We start from the raw sequence: 17653 nt of genomic DNA, 5'->3' as shown, positions 1-17653 counted from the left end.
TCAGCTCCCATGTCTCTCCATAAAAAAAATCTCCTCTCAGTCAGTGTCTATGTAAGCTTTGTAAGGCCTGTGATTGGCGGATTTCATCATGTGACACCTTGTTGAATGCGGAAGAGGTTAGGCTCGTTCGAGTTGAACTGCGCCTCGCCTTGAAAGCAGACTGAGAGCAGGCGGATGTAGAAAGGGGCGTTGACAAAAAACTGAGTTCAAGTCGGACCGTTTTCAGCCGCCTGCTTCTTCTTCTTCTTTTGCTTTTTTTGGCGGTTGGCAAACAGCTTTCGGGTGCATTACCGCCTCCCACTGATCTGGAGTGTGGACTAAGGACTCTAATACGACAACCAAACGAAAAGAAATACATATACACATACATATACATATGTGTGTAAATGAATAAAGATATGTATATAAATAAATAAATATATATATATATATATATATATATACATATAGAAAAAATAAATAAAAATACATTTCTTTCTCAAATTCTATTCATTAGTGTTGTTGACTCTAAATATTCCAGAAAAAGTTTCCAACATTTGTCACTAAAGCTTTCCTCTCCAATCTCTCTTAGACCTTTTTTCAAAACTTCTCTCTCTGACTCGTACCTCTGACAGGACAATAAAACATGGTCCACGGTTTCTTCTTCTCCACAAAATTTACACTTTCCATTATTATGCTTTCTAATAACATAGAGGGAACTGTTCAGACCAGTATGGCCATTCCTTAGTCTTGTCATAATCGTCTCCTCTTTTCTAGTTCGTCCACTAGATCCTGCTCCCAACCAATGGTTTATTTTTAAACAGATATCTTCCTTTACTCCCTTTATTACATTCATTCTGACATATCTTTTTGATTTGTCCCTTAATCACCACTTTAGCTTCTGACTTACTTATATTTACATTGACGATATTGCTCCCACTCTTCAAAGCCCTTTTTGCTGCTTTATCCGCCTTTCAAACAGTAAATCCTCTCTGCTTCTGGAGTGGCAAAATGTCAAACTCGTTAGCACTGCACAGGAGTCTGATGCAATCACCACTCTCTCTGGCCTGACATCCTCTATCCACTGTAACGCAATAACTATGGCCATCATCTCACATGTCAACACAAATAAATCATCACTAAGTCTCTTCCCACACTCCAAATGGAATTCTGGGATCACTGCTGCTGCTGCTATTCTGCCAGTTTTAGGGTCTTTAGATCCATAAATCTGTATTTAATTATGGTAACTGATGTATGACTTGAAGATGTTACAGTTTCCCCCACGTTCATCTCTCATCAGTTCAAGGAGGCCAAGATCAATTTCTGGCTGTGGCAGTAACCAAAGAGGAACAGCTGGACCACAGCTGGAGAATAACTCCTATAACCTAATTCACTAGCCTTCTTCTTAACAACCCAACCAAAGCTCTTTGTTGGCCTGTTGTCATGTTCCCAGCATGGCTCAATTGCACTTATTGTTGGATGGTTGTTATGTCCTTGTAAACTGACCCAATATGTCATCATGATCTGTATTCTTCTCAATTCCAACGGCATTTCCCCCATTTCTACCTGCAATGCCGGCACAGATGTTGTTTTAAAGACCCCACTACATATTCTTAACACTTGTATTACATCCAGTTTTCCCAACAAGGTTTTAGACGCCGTATACACGTAAACACATATTTATTTATATAAATGTTTAAATAAATATGACATCCAAGAACTAAAATATGTCCAATCTTATATCCTCAATTATAATAATAACATAGTTAAATATATGAAAAGACATCCAAACTTAAAGACCAGCAATTTTGGGGTTAAGTGTCTTGCTCAAGGACACATCGACATGCTGCTAGCGGAGCCAGGGATTGAACCGCCTCTCCTCTGATTGAAGACTCTGACTGAACAGTTCCCTCTGTTATTAGAAAGCATAATAATGGAAAGTGTACATTTTGTGGAGAAGAAGAAACCGTGGACCATGTTTTATTGTCCTGTCAGAGGTACGAGTCAGAGAGAGAAGTTTTGAAAAAAGGTCTAAGAGAGATTGGAGAGGAAAGCTTTAGTGACAAATGTTGGAAACTTGTTCTGGAATATTTAGAGTCAACAACACTAATGAATAGAATTTGAGAAAGAAATGTATTATTATTTATTTTTTCTATATATATATATATATATATATATATATTTATATACATATCTTTATTCATTTACACACATGTGTATATGTGTGTGTATATATGTATATGTATTTCTTTTCGTTTGGTTGTCGTATTGGAGTCCTTAGTCCACACTCCAGATCAGTGGGAGGCGGTAATGCATCCGAAAGCTGTTTGCCAACCGCCAAAAAAAGCAAAAGAAAGAAGAAGAAGAAGCAGGCGGCTGAAAACGGTCCGACTTGAACGCAGTTTTTTGTCAACGCCCCTTTCTACGTCCGCCTGCTCTCAGTCTGCTTTCCAGGCGAGGCGCAGTTCAACTCGAACGAGCCTATTGTGTGCCGATCGCCGGTGATCGATTCTGCGCACGCCTGGCTTATGTCGAACGAACCTGTTAACTGAAGCACTACGCGGGTTATTTCGAAGATTGACAGCCTTTTAGCCACTCAAAATCGAGATATGCTTGGCCCAGCCCCTATGCGTAAAATCCATTGGTCCAGCAGAAAACTGCTTTCCTCATAGAAGGTGCCAGCCGGTTCATTTCACTGCAGAGACAGAGAGGAGGAGACGGACTATTTTTGCTGCATCGGATTTCAATGGATTGCCTGCGTTTTTCGGCACGAAAATTACCAAAAGGTATGCTGACTTTCAATTGTTTTTCTGGAGAGCAGTGTGTGGTTTCTTGGCTTTAGTCATGTAACTTTTGAATGGTTTGACGGAAGTCAATTTGGACACGTTGGGTCGACGCCGTATCGAGCCCTAGTGCGAAATCATATATCCATCCGCCATGATCGCTGCCGGCTTTGTGATGAAAGATGAAAATCGGGTGCACAGTTCGCCGATTTTCTGGAGAAAAATCCGTGATTTTGTGATAAATCTTCTAGTTTATTGAATTAGTTTGTGTATAATTGTGTAAAATGGCTGGTATGATGATTTTGCCCAGACTTTTTTTGTTAATTCGGTATTTAATATGTCTGGAGCATTTTTGATATTTCTTGATGAAAAGTCCATTCGGAATCTCGGTACCGGTACCACGGTACCGCTCGAACCCCAAATTGGGCTCGGTCGGGCTAAAGACAACTACACATTGTAAAATAATTGAAAGAGACTTTTAATATAAAATCATTGAATCTTAAAAAAAAGAGTTCCAAACAGACGAGTTTCCTTCTCAATAGACTGATTGTTCTTACAACAAGATCAGAGTCTTTGTTCTTCTTGAAACAAGATTACTTTCTTTATCATGTAAACCTTCAATTTGTTCACATCCATCAGTATGACACATCAATTCAGACAACAGCAACATTTAGTCTTTCAAACAAATAAATGTAAATGTAATTAAAGATATCTTTACAGAAAGTGGTGAGAACAAAATATCTTGGATAAAAGAAGCTCTGGTGATTTCTCTCTTTAAGACACATGCAGTGGAAGAGAAACAACAACTAACAAATACATCAATACACATTTTCAACAAACATTTAGACCTCAGAGAAGTTTACATTTTCCTGCAGAGAAATGTCAGTTCAGGTCAACAAAGATCATCATGAGCAGTGATAGCCTCCATGGTTTAACAGACACAGGAAGGAGCTCCACCTAAAGAAACTCAAACATGTACACAACAATAATGACAAGATGTCAAAGTACCGCCCTCAATGTTTGATTGACAGGTGAAAGAAATCAGGTCTCAGCAAAAATGGACACAAAATGAGTTTAACAGAAATGAATCTGCTGTTCCATAAATCACTTCTGTCTATTTTAGTTTACAGAACTCAGCAGTGGCTCCATGATAATAACACCAAAGTCCAGCATAGAGAGGCTGAGTGAATGTGGTCTGGACTCTGTGGAGGAGAGTCATGGTTTCAGAGACGCTGTAGAAAGACAGAATACCTGCTCTGTGATCCAGGTACACTCCTACTCTGGAGGACTGAGGACCTGAGACGGGAGTTTGGATATTGTTGTACAAAAATGTAAAACTGTTTTTGTTACAACGTAACGCCCAAGATTTGTCATTGTATCCAAAACCACATTCATCAAAGCTCCCTGTTCTGATGATATTCTTGTATGCGACTGCTACATAAACTCCTCCTCCTCTCCACTCCACCTCCCAGTAACAACGTCCAGTCAGACTCTCTCTACTCAGGACCTGACGACATGTAGTGAATCTGTCTGGGTGACGAGAATAAGACTGTTGTTCTCTCATAAATGTTGCTTTTCTGTTCCCCTCAGATAATAACAGATATCTGAATGCTGTGTTTGGATCCAGTGTGATTTCACTTGAATATCTTAAGAACTCAGCTCTGGTCTTGGGCTCTGCTTGTGAATGAGACAGTAAAACGTCCACTTCAGTCACTGCCAGTGAGACGTTTGTCCTCTTCTCTCTCAGAACGTCCTGTAGTTTATCTCTGACTTCTGACACAGCCGCCGTCACGTCCTCAAAGTAGCTCAGAGGACGGATATCGATGCCGGACGAGTCTGTAGGTTCTCTGAGTGGTGACAGTGAGGGGTAGTTGTGTAGAAACTGGTTGTGATCCTCTGTGTGTGAGAGCAGCTTCAGCTCAGCGTCTCTCCTCTTCAGCTCAGAGATCTCCTGCTCCAGCTTCTCCTGAAGCTCTTTGACTCGACTCACTTCACTTTTCTGCTGGGATCTGACCTGCTGCTTCACATCGGAGCTTCTTTTCTCCATGAGACGGATCAGCTCGGTGAAGATCTTCTCGCTGTCCTTCACCGCTTCGTCGGCAGAGCGATTGACGGCCTCCACCTCCTGCTGAAGCAGCTTCACGTCTTTCTCTCTGTCCTGGATTCTCTGCTGGATGTTTAGTCGACTCACCTCCAGCTCTCTCTGCCTCTCAGTCCTTTCTGCTGCAGCTGAGACTGTGTCGTGGCCTTTGTGTTCATCCACAGAGCAGAGGTAACAGATACACTGCTGATCAGTACGGCAGAACATCTTCATCACCTCATCGTGACGAGAGCAGATGTTCTCCTGGAGCTTCTTGGAGGGGTCCACCAGCTTGTGTTTTGTTAATTGAGCCACATCATAATGACGCTGGAGGTGTTCCTCACAATAAGAGACCAGACAGACGAGACAGGACTTGAGGGCTTTCCGTTTCCTCCCAGTGCAGACATCACAGGACACATCTTCAGGTCCAGCATAGCAGTGATCAGCAGGAGCAGCTTGGAGTCCAGTCTTCTTCAGCTCCTCCACTAAAACTGCTAACATGGTGTTTTTCAGCAGGAGAGGCCTCGGTGTGAAGGTCTGCCTACACTGAGGGCAGCTGTGGAGTTTCTTCACATCCTCTTCATCCCAGAAGCTTTTAATACAGTTCATGCAGTAGCTGTGTCCACAGGAAGTAGTCACCGGATCCTTCAGTAGATCCAGACAGATGGAACAAGAGAAGGCTTCCCGATCCAGCTGAACTCCTTTCTGCGCCATTTCACCTCTCAGTGACAACAACTGTCTGAGTTTCGCTTCACTAGAAGTGACTCTGCTTTGACTTCTGATCTGAACAACATGTGTTTGTTCAGTGAATGGAGCCTGTCAGCTCTATCGCTTCACCACCATGTTGGTTACACCCATCTTTAAAACTGTAGATCTGAAGGGGAGGGAACAAGGAAACACGTGGACAGAGTGGAGCCGGCTGTGTTTGAGAGCAGGAGGAAGAAGGAGGGGTTATCAAGCTGTGCTTCATTCCAGGAAGAGGAGCAGCGCTGTGAATGTGAACTTTGCTTCCTCATTTACAAGCAGAGCCTCGGTTAAAACCTGCTCCACTTTAGAAAACATTTCTCTTTTTTTATTACAAGACAAGAGACAATACATAAACATAACAACAAGAGGACGACAAGAACAGTGAGATACAAGCCAGCAAACATCATATAGTGTGTGTGTGTGTGTGTGTGTGTGTGTGTGTGTGTGTGTGTGTGTGTGTGTGTGTGTGTGTGTGTGTGTGTGTGTGTGTGTGTGTGTGTGTGTGTGTGTGTGTGTGTGTGTGTGTGTGTGTGTGTGTGTGTGTGTGTGTGTGTGTGTGGGTGTGGTAAAGACCATAAGAAAGTACATAAATTACAAAATAACAACAAAAACAAAGTCAGGGGCAGTATCGCCCCGACCACTGGCAGCAAACCACGACCAGGGCACCGTCAGGGAGCTCCAGAACAGGTCAGTAGGATCAGCCAGGCCGGGTCAACCGGGTTGATTATTATTTCATTCATTAATTATTATTTATTTTGTATTGTAATTCTTGTATTGATTTTATTTAATTTATTATTATCATCATTCTTCTTTTTTTTTTTTAGACTGATCGGTCCATAAAAACATCTTGAAGACGTTCTAGTTTCTTCACATTTGGTCTCACAGGTGTCCAGTTGATGCAGGTGATACATGTGATGAGATGATCCTATAGGATGCCTTGTTATGAACTTTATACATTATAATGTGTTAAGATTGTGCTTATTAAGCATTATAGACATGACCTTCATATAATGTGTTACATAATTCTTTATTAATAAATGATTAAATATTATTCTGGTTGACTGACAGGCTTTTATTGATGGCTGATGTGAAATTGAGAAACTCAAGACGGTTTATTAAAGACTACTAACATTTCTAAGTGCAGACATGATGATTTATTAATTTACATTGAGAAACATCAGCATTTTAACCAATAAATAATTTGTATCAACTCATTTATCAGAAAGTAAAAAGTATAAATATATATATTAGAGTAACAGACCAACATTTTGGAGAATGAAGCACATGAAGCAGAAACATAAACATGGCATGGCACATGTGCTGAGAGTGTTACCTGCTCTGTAACTACTCCATCTCTCTGAGCTTCAGTCACTTCAAACTGTAAACCACGTGTTGTGCTGCTGAACCATGAGCTCTCTGTATTGTTTCACAGCTACTGTTCATATTTAAGGCTGATAGAAGATTCACTCAATGAAAACAACACATTTACAACAAGATAGAAAAACACGTTTCTAAATGATTTTGATCCAGATGTTGATACCTTGAAGTATTATTATGGACATATTTGTGTTATTTGAACATAAAAACAAAGAGAAAGTGTTTGTTTGTGACTGTTCACCTCTCCATCACGTTGATTGAACGTCATAAAGAAAGCCCCGTTAGTTTGCTGTATGTGTGGAGCTGCACTGACTGCTGTGATTGGTGCTCATTGCTCCTCTCCTCCAGGTGGAGGCGCTGTAGGACAAACACACACAACTGGTTTCTGAATGTTTTCATGGGAACTAGAATATAAAGAAGCAGTGATGAAGCTGCTGTAACATGTAAACACCTTGTTGTTGTATCAGCTGTTTGTTGAACAGTAGACAGAGTGTAAGAAGACTGGGTCCCGCTGTGTTACTCAGGCTGCACTACAGCGTCTATTCACAGGCGCGATCCCACTACTGAGCGGCACGGGGGCTTTGACCTGCTCCGTCTCCGACCTGGGCCGGTGCACCCCTCCTTAGACCACCTGGTGGTCCCGGGCTCCCCCAGGAGCACCATACCGATACCGAACTTAGTGCGGACACCGGATCTTCATAGTCCGCTGCAGCTCAGAGCTCCTGAGCTCAAACGATCCTCCAGCCTCAGCCTCCCGGTAACTGGGATTACAGGCGCGCGCCACCGCACCCGGCGAGAGAGTTATTAATTCAGAAAGATTTGGTCTTTTACAAACGTGACGTCATTAGGGTGATCAAGCGGAATCTAGTGATGAAAACAAAAGCTGCAGCTGCAACGTTGAAGGCTGATCAGCATCTGTACAATTGAACTAAAACCTTATTTGAATAAAGATCAATACTTTATCTCATATCTTTAAACATCTGTGTGCTCAGTATGAGTTTATATCATCCACAGTCATGCACAGTTGATGTTTTTCATAATGTCAGCAGATTGCATCACAATAACTTATATTCACAATCTGTGATTCCAATATAAAGAAGTTAGGCTTGTTCTGACTCTTAATAACAAGACAGTATATCGAGCTGAGTAGCTATTTAAACCATAGATTCAGTTATATTTACCTGTGCCTTTGTTAATTATCTAGGTTATTGATACAGATGTATTGAATGCTGATTATTTCATCTGATATTTGATGTTCATGGTTAATTTATAACCTAGTTGTATACATCATGTGTTTAGTTATCTTTGTGTCATTTAAGAAGTAAACATACATGAAAGAGTGAGCATGAGTTGATCACGAGGCAATAAATAAAGACAGTTGAAAAATAAAGAGATGTTTTGTTTATTCTTATTAAACATTATACATCATTTAACTACCTCATTGATTTATTCGTCACACTTAAATCCTGAATTGAATGGTTCAACAGAAAAGGTCAAAGATGAGAAGATATAATGTTGGTCAAATGCATGTGGTCCAAATAAAATGACTTCAGTTGTATTGCCATTGGGATACAGAAGGTTTGACTCTAGAACATTTTCAATTTTGTTCCTAATCTCACAAAACAAGAGTAAAACCAGATGAATTGTTTCTCTTCTCTTCTCATGTTAACTGTCTTGTGACCCTCAGATTGATCTCTGGAGCTCTAAGGGGACGCACACCGTCAGATGTGTTACTATTTGGAAAACAGTCCACCTTAAGTTATCACTGATGGAGTTCATTTTAGTTCCACCTCGAGGGCAGATTTTAGGTCAGCTTCTCGAATGCACAGAGGGCCCACAGAATTAGAAAACAAATATTTTAAAGAGAAAACCAGTGTTAATAATCTGCCACAACTTTTTAAAGATGGACTCAAGTACCTGATTGATGTCACAAGAAGACATTGTCAGCACTGATGTTTTTATTTTATCTGATCTCTTTCATCTCGTAAATAGGTCAAATATAGAATGTGAAATGAACACATTGCAGTGTGATTACATTCCTGTATTTGACTTGCACTGAGGATGGATTCAGTCCCTTCTCCGACCACGGAAACGTCACTGATGACAATCATCTTTGGACAGAAGAGTGGTGTGTTTAGGAACAACTCTTGCAAACCAAAGCTGTGATGATTGAGATAATGTGAGCAGATTAACTGCAGACGGAAGAATCAGAAGAATTGAGATACAGCAATACAAGTCAAATACAGGAATGTAATCACAATGCAACAACTGATTCTGAAGGCTTCTGCTTTTAGGGAAGTATTTAACTTGTAATTGACATACAGAGTTAGAAAATACCAAAGATTGTCTTTCTTTGCTAATCTAGACGTGTGCGGATGTCACTGGATCATATAGAAGTAAATGTGAGCTGCTGCTCTTAGCTGAGGAAGGTCATGACCTGCTGATGTAAATGTGTTAGTGACCAACATGTAACCAGGCCAATGGCCCTGTTGCTCAGTTTTACAGGAACAGCAAACTAGCCCAATTAATATATTGTTAATTATATAATCAGAGTGTGTACACATACAATAAATATGACTTATCTAAATGTACATGCACAGAGATAGACATACGGCTAAAAAGATGTAACAGCGCTAAACAACAATCATTTGACTGCTTTTAGTAGCTGTGCTCTCCTTGTTTCAGTCTTATACAATAACTCATATTGTCAACTCCTACAACTGTGTTCACACACAAGCACAGTGCTAAATCATTCTTTAGACCAAAGTGCTTTCATTATGATGACATGATTTTGTCAGAGGTGCTGAGACGCTGACAGCAGAGTAACAACAGAACAGGTTAGAGGTTGATGATGGTGCAGTGATGATGTAGTAATGAAGGTCAAAATGGGAAGCACAGGTGGTGCTATGACTGGGTGGTAACTGAGGCAAGGTCCACTGAAGGCTGTTTAATAAGAATAAACCAAACGTCTCTTTATTTTTCAACTGTCATTATTTATTGCCTCGTGATCAACTCATGCTCACTCTTCCATCTATGTATGTTTAGTTCTTACATTACATAAACATAACAAGTAAATACATGATGTATATAACTAGGTTGCAAACTAACCATGAACATCAAATATCAGATGAAATAAACAGCATTAAATACATCTGTATCAATAACTAGACAAATAACAAAGACACAGGTAAATATAACTGAATCTATGGTTTAAATACACTTATATTGCCATGTACTGGTACACTGTAAAAATTATTCTGTGTAATATACGGTAAATTACCGGCAGCTGTGGTTGCCAGAACTTCACCATAAAAAATAAAGTGAGAATGTATAATACATCACTGTGTATGTTTTTTGCAACCGTAGATTTCACAGTTGAGAACTGTTTTTTGTTCACAGTAAATTACTATAAAAAACCGAGATTTCATAAACCTGTTTACGGTAATAGGCAACTTAAACACTAACCGGCTGCAGTTTGTCTCCACTTCTCTGTAGCATCTGTTAGCTTGTCTTGCTTTTGTTTATCTATACTTCTCCCACACGCTGCATCAACGTAGTCTGAAGACTTCCTCCACCGCTGCCAGTGAGCAACGGACTTTCAAAATAAAGAAATGCGTTGTTTTTATCTTTTTTCAGTTCTTTAAATGCAATTTTACTTACAATTGCCGAGGACTTAGCCTCAAACTAATATGTAGCACCCAATGTAGGTGCATTAATGTCAATGTCACTGTTCAGGGGGTATCATTCCGATCTGAATGTCTGCAGTAACTCCGCACAAAGGTACGGTCATCGGGCACATTCATCTTCCAACTGCTACTGCTCACATATGCAGCTGCAGAGTGCTGTACATGGAAGTCCCAACTGAAAGCACTTGCACCTCCCATGGCAACTTTTCTTACAGGAACACTTGGCCAGTTCCTGACAGCTGGCTGCGATGGGGGGTAACGTCGACCAACATACCTGCCATTTCTCTCCTTTCTGTGTCCACCCCCAATCAGTAGGACTGCCGATGTCTGGCCTGGAGATAGTTGTCTGGCCCCAGATGATCCCAGCCTGATAAGCAGCACACTTTGCATGTTCTCTCAGGGCTGCCTGAGTTGGTGGAATCGAGTTGTGGGGCCTTTGTTTGCGGGCAAAGAGATCCAGTCTTGCTTCATCCACACCAGTAACTGCGCTTGATCTATCGTACATGAGGACAACACATCTCTCTAACTGTTGCAGGTCCAGGTCACTTATTGGTGTTGGATGCTGGCTGAGATTGGTGAAGGTTTCAGAATCCTCATCACAAATGTTCCAAGTCTGCTATGCTGTCCTCTTCCCTTTCCCATGTGTGGTGGAAAAAATATCTTTTTAACCTCTCTGTGAGAAATAATCACGATGGAACTTATTAAAATCAATTTTAATGAACAGACACTTCAATCAAAATTCAGCTGCATGGATAGAGCTCTTTCCCCACGGATGGTTCGGAGGTCTAACAATAATAAAAAGACAAAACAGAGTATATATGTGCGTTATCTCGTCTCCTCTCCCTTCACCCTCCCCCTCGCAGATGTCGTTGGCTGCTGCACCCACCAAGGCAGGTTCCCAGCCTTTTCGTGGGAACAAAGGAGGTTAGGGTGGTATATGCAGGTTTAAGAGATACAAGTTATAACTAAAAGAACCATGTGATAAATTTCCACAACAGTTGACACACTTAAGTTTAGATAAAAACACCTTTCTGGTATTGGACCTTCATGATACACTTGATAATATAACGGTAATAACTTCTGAAGTCCTTCTTCACTCAAACGCTTTATCATTATATAAAACCTGTAAGCAAGAACTCTAAGTTACAAACCACTTTTTATACATTTCCAAACATGTTAACAAGGCATCCTATAATAGAATGACGTCACTGGTGATCAAACATCACATGTATCACCTGCATTAACGTGTCACCTGTGTGTGCTTTACATATCATGGCGCCATCTTGTGGTTGAAATATAAAATACAACAAGTTGTCTCCAAACTAAATAGTAACAGTTGAACTTAACATGTGAGGATTCATCTCAAGTCTCACATGTTTGTGGACTCACACATGAAGAAGCTGCTGAACGCTTTGCCCTCCTACATACAAGACACACTGACATGCTGCTGAAGAGCAGAGCTCTCATTGTTGATGAGAAGGATTTACTAGTAACCAGAGATGTGGATTCATTCTGCTCCTCATGAGGCAGTTTGGAGCTGATCTGTAATGATATTTGTCTTGAGTTCAGTGGTGAGTTAGAAAAGCTACAAACAAGTATTCCCACTAAACCCACTGACAGGAACACTCTGATGACTGCAGGCAGTTTGAATCCTAGACCACTGAAAGAAGGTCTTCCTTTAATAAACCCTAGCCCTATTTTTAGGCCTCTGCTCGAAAATTGCATACCCATACTTAAAGACTGTAAATCTGAAACTACAAGGTCTATTTTAATAATTTTGATGGTATAATACAGGTAAAACTTGTGAGAGACCTGTTCAGATGTGTAAATATTGTGTATATGTTACTGGTTAACAGTGAATGAAGATGCACACAGCTCAAATTGAAAAGTTTCAGGTTCCCCTTGAAAAAAAAGCACTTTTATTGAAAATATTTATTTGAAATAATGCAGATTGAAGCCTAAAAATACTCCACAGTCATAGCACAACATCATTGTGATCTCTACAAGCACATTTTCCTTAGATTGAGTGAAGCAGGCCAGCATAAATGAGGTCTGAGTACAGAGTTTCAAGCCGAATTCTCATTTTTGGAACCAGCTTTTGCGCGCCTCTATTCTAATTTTATATACTATATAACTACATATTAACTATATATTCACTTGCTTTATCACTAAGAGTGTTCAATACATCGTAATAAAGCAGTTTGGAATCATTTTCAGCCGTGTTCAGCAATTTTCAGCTCCCATGTCTCTCCTCCTTAAAAAAAAATCTCCTCTCAGTCAGTGTCTATGTAAGCTTTGTAAGGCCTGTGATTGGCGGATTTCATCATGTGACACCTTGTTGAATGCGGAAGAGGTTAGGCTCGTTAGAGTTGAAAACAATTTCCTTAGGTAATAACTGGAGTACTAAAACATTGACTTAAGCTGGCTATAACTAAAAAGTCTATAATCTGCGATCTAGAATCTGCGGTCAGAAAAATTGTTGCTCCACATCCTGCTCCATCAAAGCCTAACTTACACTGAAACTCACTTAAAGGAGTCAACCAATAATTATCCAATAGCAGGACAGAATAGAGGAGCCTTTATCTTCAAAGGGCAAAAACACACATTTGAAGCACATTTTACAACATGACCAATCTTTTAACTCTATTATATGGTAAACATTCTAAAGAGCATAACACACATACTTTTGCAATAAACATAAAATACAAAAACTGTTAAGAATACAAAATGGCTCTTACAGATACATTTGTCTCTGCATTTGACCCATCCCTATATAAGGGGAGCAGTGGGCTGTCTTTGACATGCGACACATGACACGTCAAAGGCCAAAGCTTGAACAGCCGACATTGTGGACACCAGACAACCCTCTTAACCCAGTGAGCCACGATCGCCCACCTTTTCCACTAAAGGAAATCTAAGAGCCAATCAGCTCTTTGATCCGAAGACAGCAAGAAGCTTCCCATCATGCCCTGGGGTCACGCAGTCAGTGGAGAGCAACTGCAGCGCCTGGCTCTAAAATCTGCGGCACCCCGCTCTCTGAGGTTATCGTTGCCCACGTGATCATGACGTCAGCGCAAGTCCCATCATGCCCTGGGGTCATGCAGTCGGTGGAGAGCAATTCTGCATCGCCTGGCTCTAAAATCTGCGGCCGCCTCACTCATGTGAGATCAACGTTACGCATGTTTTCATGACGTCAGAGCAAGTCAGACGCAAATCTACCCAGCATGCATTAGGCTCGTTCGACTTGAGCCAGGCGTGCGCAGAATCGATCACCGGCGATCGGCGCACAATGCATGCTGGGTAGATTTGCGTCCGACTTGCTCTGACGTCATGAAAACGTGAGTAACGATGATCTCACGTGAGCGAGGCGGCTGCAGATTTTAGAGCCAGTTTTGAAAAAAGGTCTAAGAGAGATTGGAGAGGAAAGCTTTAGTGACAAATGTTGGAAACTTTTTCTGGAATATTTAGAGTCAACAACACTAATGAATAGAATTTGTGAAAGAAATGTATTATTATTTATTTTTTCTATATGTATATATATAGATATATATATATATATATTTATTTATATACATATCTTTATTCATTTACACACATATGTATATGTATTTGCACCCGAAAGCTGTTTGCCAACCGCCTAAAAAAGCAAAAGAAAGAAGAAGAAGAAGAAGAAGCAGGCGGCTGAAAACGGTCCGACTTGAACGCAGTTTTTTGTCAACGCCCCTTTCTACGTCCGCCTGCTCTCAGTCTGCTTTCCAGGCGAGGCGCAGTTCAACTCGAACGAGCCTATTGTGTGCCGATCGCCGGTGATCGATTCTGCGCACGCCTGGCTTATGTCGAACGAATCTGTTAACTGAAGCACTACGCGGGTTATTTCGAAGATTGACAGCCTTTTAGCCACTCAAAATCGAGATATGCTTGGCCCAGCCCCTATGCGTAAAATCCATTGGTCCAGCAGAAAACTGCTGGCCATTTCCTCATAGAAGGTGCCAGCCGGTTCATTTCACTGCAGAGACAGAGAGGAGGAGACGGACTATTTTTGCTGCATCGGATTTCAATGGATTGCCTGCGTTTTTCGGCACGAAAATCACCAAAAGGTATGCTGACTTTCAATTGTTTTTCTGGAGAGCAGTGTGTGGTTTCTTGGCTTTAGTCATGTAACTTTTGAATGGTTTGACGGAGGTCAATTTGGACACGTTGGGTCGACGCCGTATCGAGCCCTAGTGCGAAATCATATATCCATCCGCCATGATCGCTGCCGGCTTTGTGATGAAAGATGAAAATCGGGTGCACAGTTCGCCGATTTTCTGGAGAAAAATCCGTGATTTTGTGATAAATCTTCTAGTTTATTGAATTAGTTTGTGTATAATTGTGTAAAATGGCTGGTATGATGATTTTGCCCAGACTTTTTTTGTTAATTCGGTATTTAATATGTCTGGAGCATTTTTGATATTTCTTGATGAAAAGTCCATTCGGAACCTCGGTACCGGTACCACGGTACCGCTCGAACCCCAAATTGGGCTCGGTCGGGCTAAAGACAACTACACATTGTAAAATAATTGAAAGAGACTTTTAATATAAAATCATTGGATCTTAAAAAAAAGAGTTCCAAACAGACGAGTTTCCTTCTCAATAGACTGATTGTTCTTACAACAAGATCAGAGTCTTTGTTCTTCTTGAAACAAGATTACTTTCTTTATCATGTAAACCTTCAATTTGTTCACATCCATCAGTATGACACATCAATTCAGACAACAGCAACATTTAGTCTTTTAAATAAATAAATGTAAATTGAATGAAACATCTTTACAGAAAGTGGTGAGAACAAAATATCTTGGATAAAAGAAGCTCTGGTGATTTCTCTCTTTAAGACACATGCAGTGGAAGAGAAACAACAACTAACAAATACATCAATACACATTTTCAACAAACATTTAGACCTCAGAGAAGTTTACATTTTCCTGCAGAGAAATGTCAGTTCAGGTCAACAAAGATCATCATGAGCAGTGATAGCCTCCATGGTTTAACAGACACAGGAAGGAGCTCCACCTAAAGAAACTCAAACATGTACACAACAATAATGACAAGATGTCAAAGTCCCGCCCTCAATGTTTGATTGACAGGTGAAAGAAAATCAGGTCTCAGCAAAAATGGACACAAAATGAGTTTAACAGAAATGAATCTGCTGTTCCATAAATCACTTCTGTCTATTTTAGTTTACAGAACTCAGCAGTGTCTCCATGATAACAACACCAAAGTCCAGCATAGAGAGGCTGAGTGAATGTGGTCTGGACTCTGTGGAGGAGAGTCATGGTTTCAGAGACGCTGTAGAAAGACAGAATACCTGCTCTGTGATCCAGGTACACTCCTACTCTGGAGGACTGAGGACCTGAGACGGGAGTTTGGATATTGTTGTACCAAAATATAAAACTGTTTTTGTTACAACGCAACGCCCAAGATTTGTCATTTCTTCCAAAACCACATTCATTAGAGCTTCCTGTTCTGCTGATATTCTTGTATGCGACTGCTACAAAAACTTCTCCTCCTCTCCACTCCACCTCCCAGTAACAACGTCCAGTCAGACTCTCTCTACTCAGGACCTGACGATATGTAGTGAATCTGTCTGGGTGACTAGAATAAGACTGTTGTTCTCTCATAGCTGTTGCTTTTCTGTTCCCCTCAGATAATAACAGCAGTGTGTGTGCTGTGTTTGGATCCAGTGTGATTTCACTTGAATATCTTAAGAACTCAGCTCTGGTCTTGGGCTCTGCTTGTGAGTGTGACAGTAAAACGTCCACTTCAGTCACTGCCAGTGAGACGTTTGTCCTCTTCTCTCTCAGAACGTCCTGTAGTTTATCTCTGACTTCTGACACAGCCGCCGTCACGTCCTCAAAGTAGCTCAGAGGACGGATATCGATGCCGGACGAGTCTGTAGGTTCTCTGAGTGGTGACAGTGAGGGGTAGTTGTGTAGAAACTGGTTGTGATCCTCTGTGTGTGAGAGCAGCTTCAGCTCAGCGTCTCTCCTCTTCAGCTCAGAGATCTCCTGCTCCAGCTTCTCCTGAAGCTCTTTGACTCGACTCACTTCACTTTTCTGCTGGGATCTGACCTGCTGCTTCACATCGGAGCTTCTTTTCTCCATGAGACGGATCAGCTCGGTGAAGATCTTCTCGCTGTCCTTCACCGCTTCGTCGGCAGAGCGATTGACGGCCTCCACCTCCTGCTGAAGCAGCTTCACGTCTTTCTCTCTGTCCTGGATTCTCTGCTGGATGTTTAGTCGACTCACCTCCAGCTCTCTCTGCCTCTCAGTCCTTTCTGCTGCAGCTGAGACTGTGTCGTGGCCTTTGTGTTCATCCACAGAGCAGAGGTAACAGATACACTGCTGATCAGTACGGCAGAACATCTTCATCACCTCATCGTGACGAGAGCAGATGTTCTCCTGGAGCTTCTTGGAGGGGTCCACCAGCTTGTGCTTCTTTAATTGAGCTACATCATAATGAGGCTGGAGGTGTTCCTCACAATAAGAGACCAGACAGACGAGACAGGACTTGAGGGCTTTCCGTTTCCTCCCAGTGCAGACATCACAGGACACATCTTCAGGTCCAGCATAGCAGTGATCAGCAGGAGCAGCTTGGAGTCCAGTCTTCTTCAGCTCCTCCACTAAAACTGCTAACATGGTGCTTTTCAGCAGGAGAGGCCTCGGTGTGAAGGTCTGCCTACACTGAGGGCAGCTGTGGAGTTTCTTCACATCCTCTTCATCCCAGAAGCTTTTAATACAGTTCATGCAGTAGCTGTGTCCACAGGGAGTAGTCACTGGATCCTTCAGTAGATCCAGACAGATGGAACAAGAGATGATTTCCCGATCCAGCTGAACTCCTTTCTGCGCCATTTCACCTCTCAGTGACAACGACTGTCTGAGTTTCGCTTCACTAGAAGTGACTCTGCTTTGACTTCTGATCTGAACAACATGTGTTTGTTCAGTGAATGCAGCCTGTCAGCTCTA

At 41.4% G+C, this 17653-nt stretch overlaps 2 protein-coding genes across 2 annotated transcripts; both read right to left on the bottom strand.

Moving 5' to 3' along the window:
- Positions 1-3224: 3224 nt before the first annotated feature.
- Positions 3225-5568, bottom strand: LOC142955450 (tripartite motif-containing protein 16-like). Its single transcript, XM_076096966.1, has one exon. The coding sequence runs from the start codon at positions 5554-5556 to the stop codon at positions 3877-3879; it is 1680 nt and encodes a 559-aa protein (XP_075953081.1). The 5' UTR covers positions 5557-5568; the 3' UTR covers positions 3225-3876.
- A 9750-nt stretch (positions 5569-15318) lies between these two features.
- LOC142955444 (tripartite motif-containing protein 16-like) lies at positions 15319-17653 on the bottom strand. The gene has a single exon (XM_076096958.1). It carries the CDS (start codon positions 17537-17539, stop codon positions 15860-15862), a length of 1680 nt encoding a protein of 559 aa, XP_075953073.1. The 5' UTR covers positions 17540-17653; the 3' UTR covers positions 15319-15859.

Source organism: Anarhichas minor, unplaced genomic scaffold (assembly GCF_050575085.1).
Source record: "Anarhichas minor isolate MPS153535 unplaced genomic scaffold, ASM5057508v1 ptg000023l, whole genome shotgun sequence".
In the NCBI taxonomy this organism is placed as follows: Eukaryota; Metazoa; Chordata; class Actinopteri; order Perciformes; family Anarhichadidae; genus Anarhichas; species Anarhichas minor.
Note: the sequence above shows the minus strand (reverse complement) of the source record. Positions and strands in the feature narration are given on the sequence as shown.

What these genes read in the sequence shown, in the direction of transcription:
- LOC142955450 (XM_076096966.1), bottom strand. Translation starts at nt 5,556, where the DNA reads ATGGCGCAGAAAGGAGTTCAGCTGGATCGGGAAGCCTTCTCTTGTTCC.
- LOC142955444 (XM_076096958.1), bottom strand. Translation starts at nt 17,539, where the DNA reads ATGGCGCAGAAAGGAGTTCAGCTGGATCGGGAAATCATCTCTTGTTCC.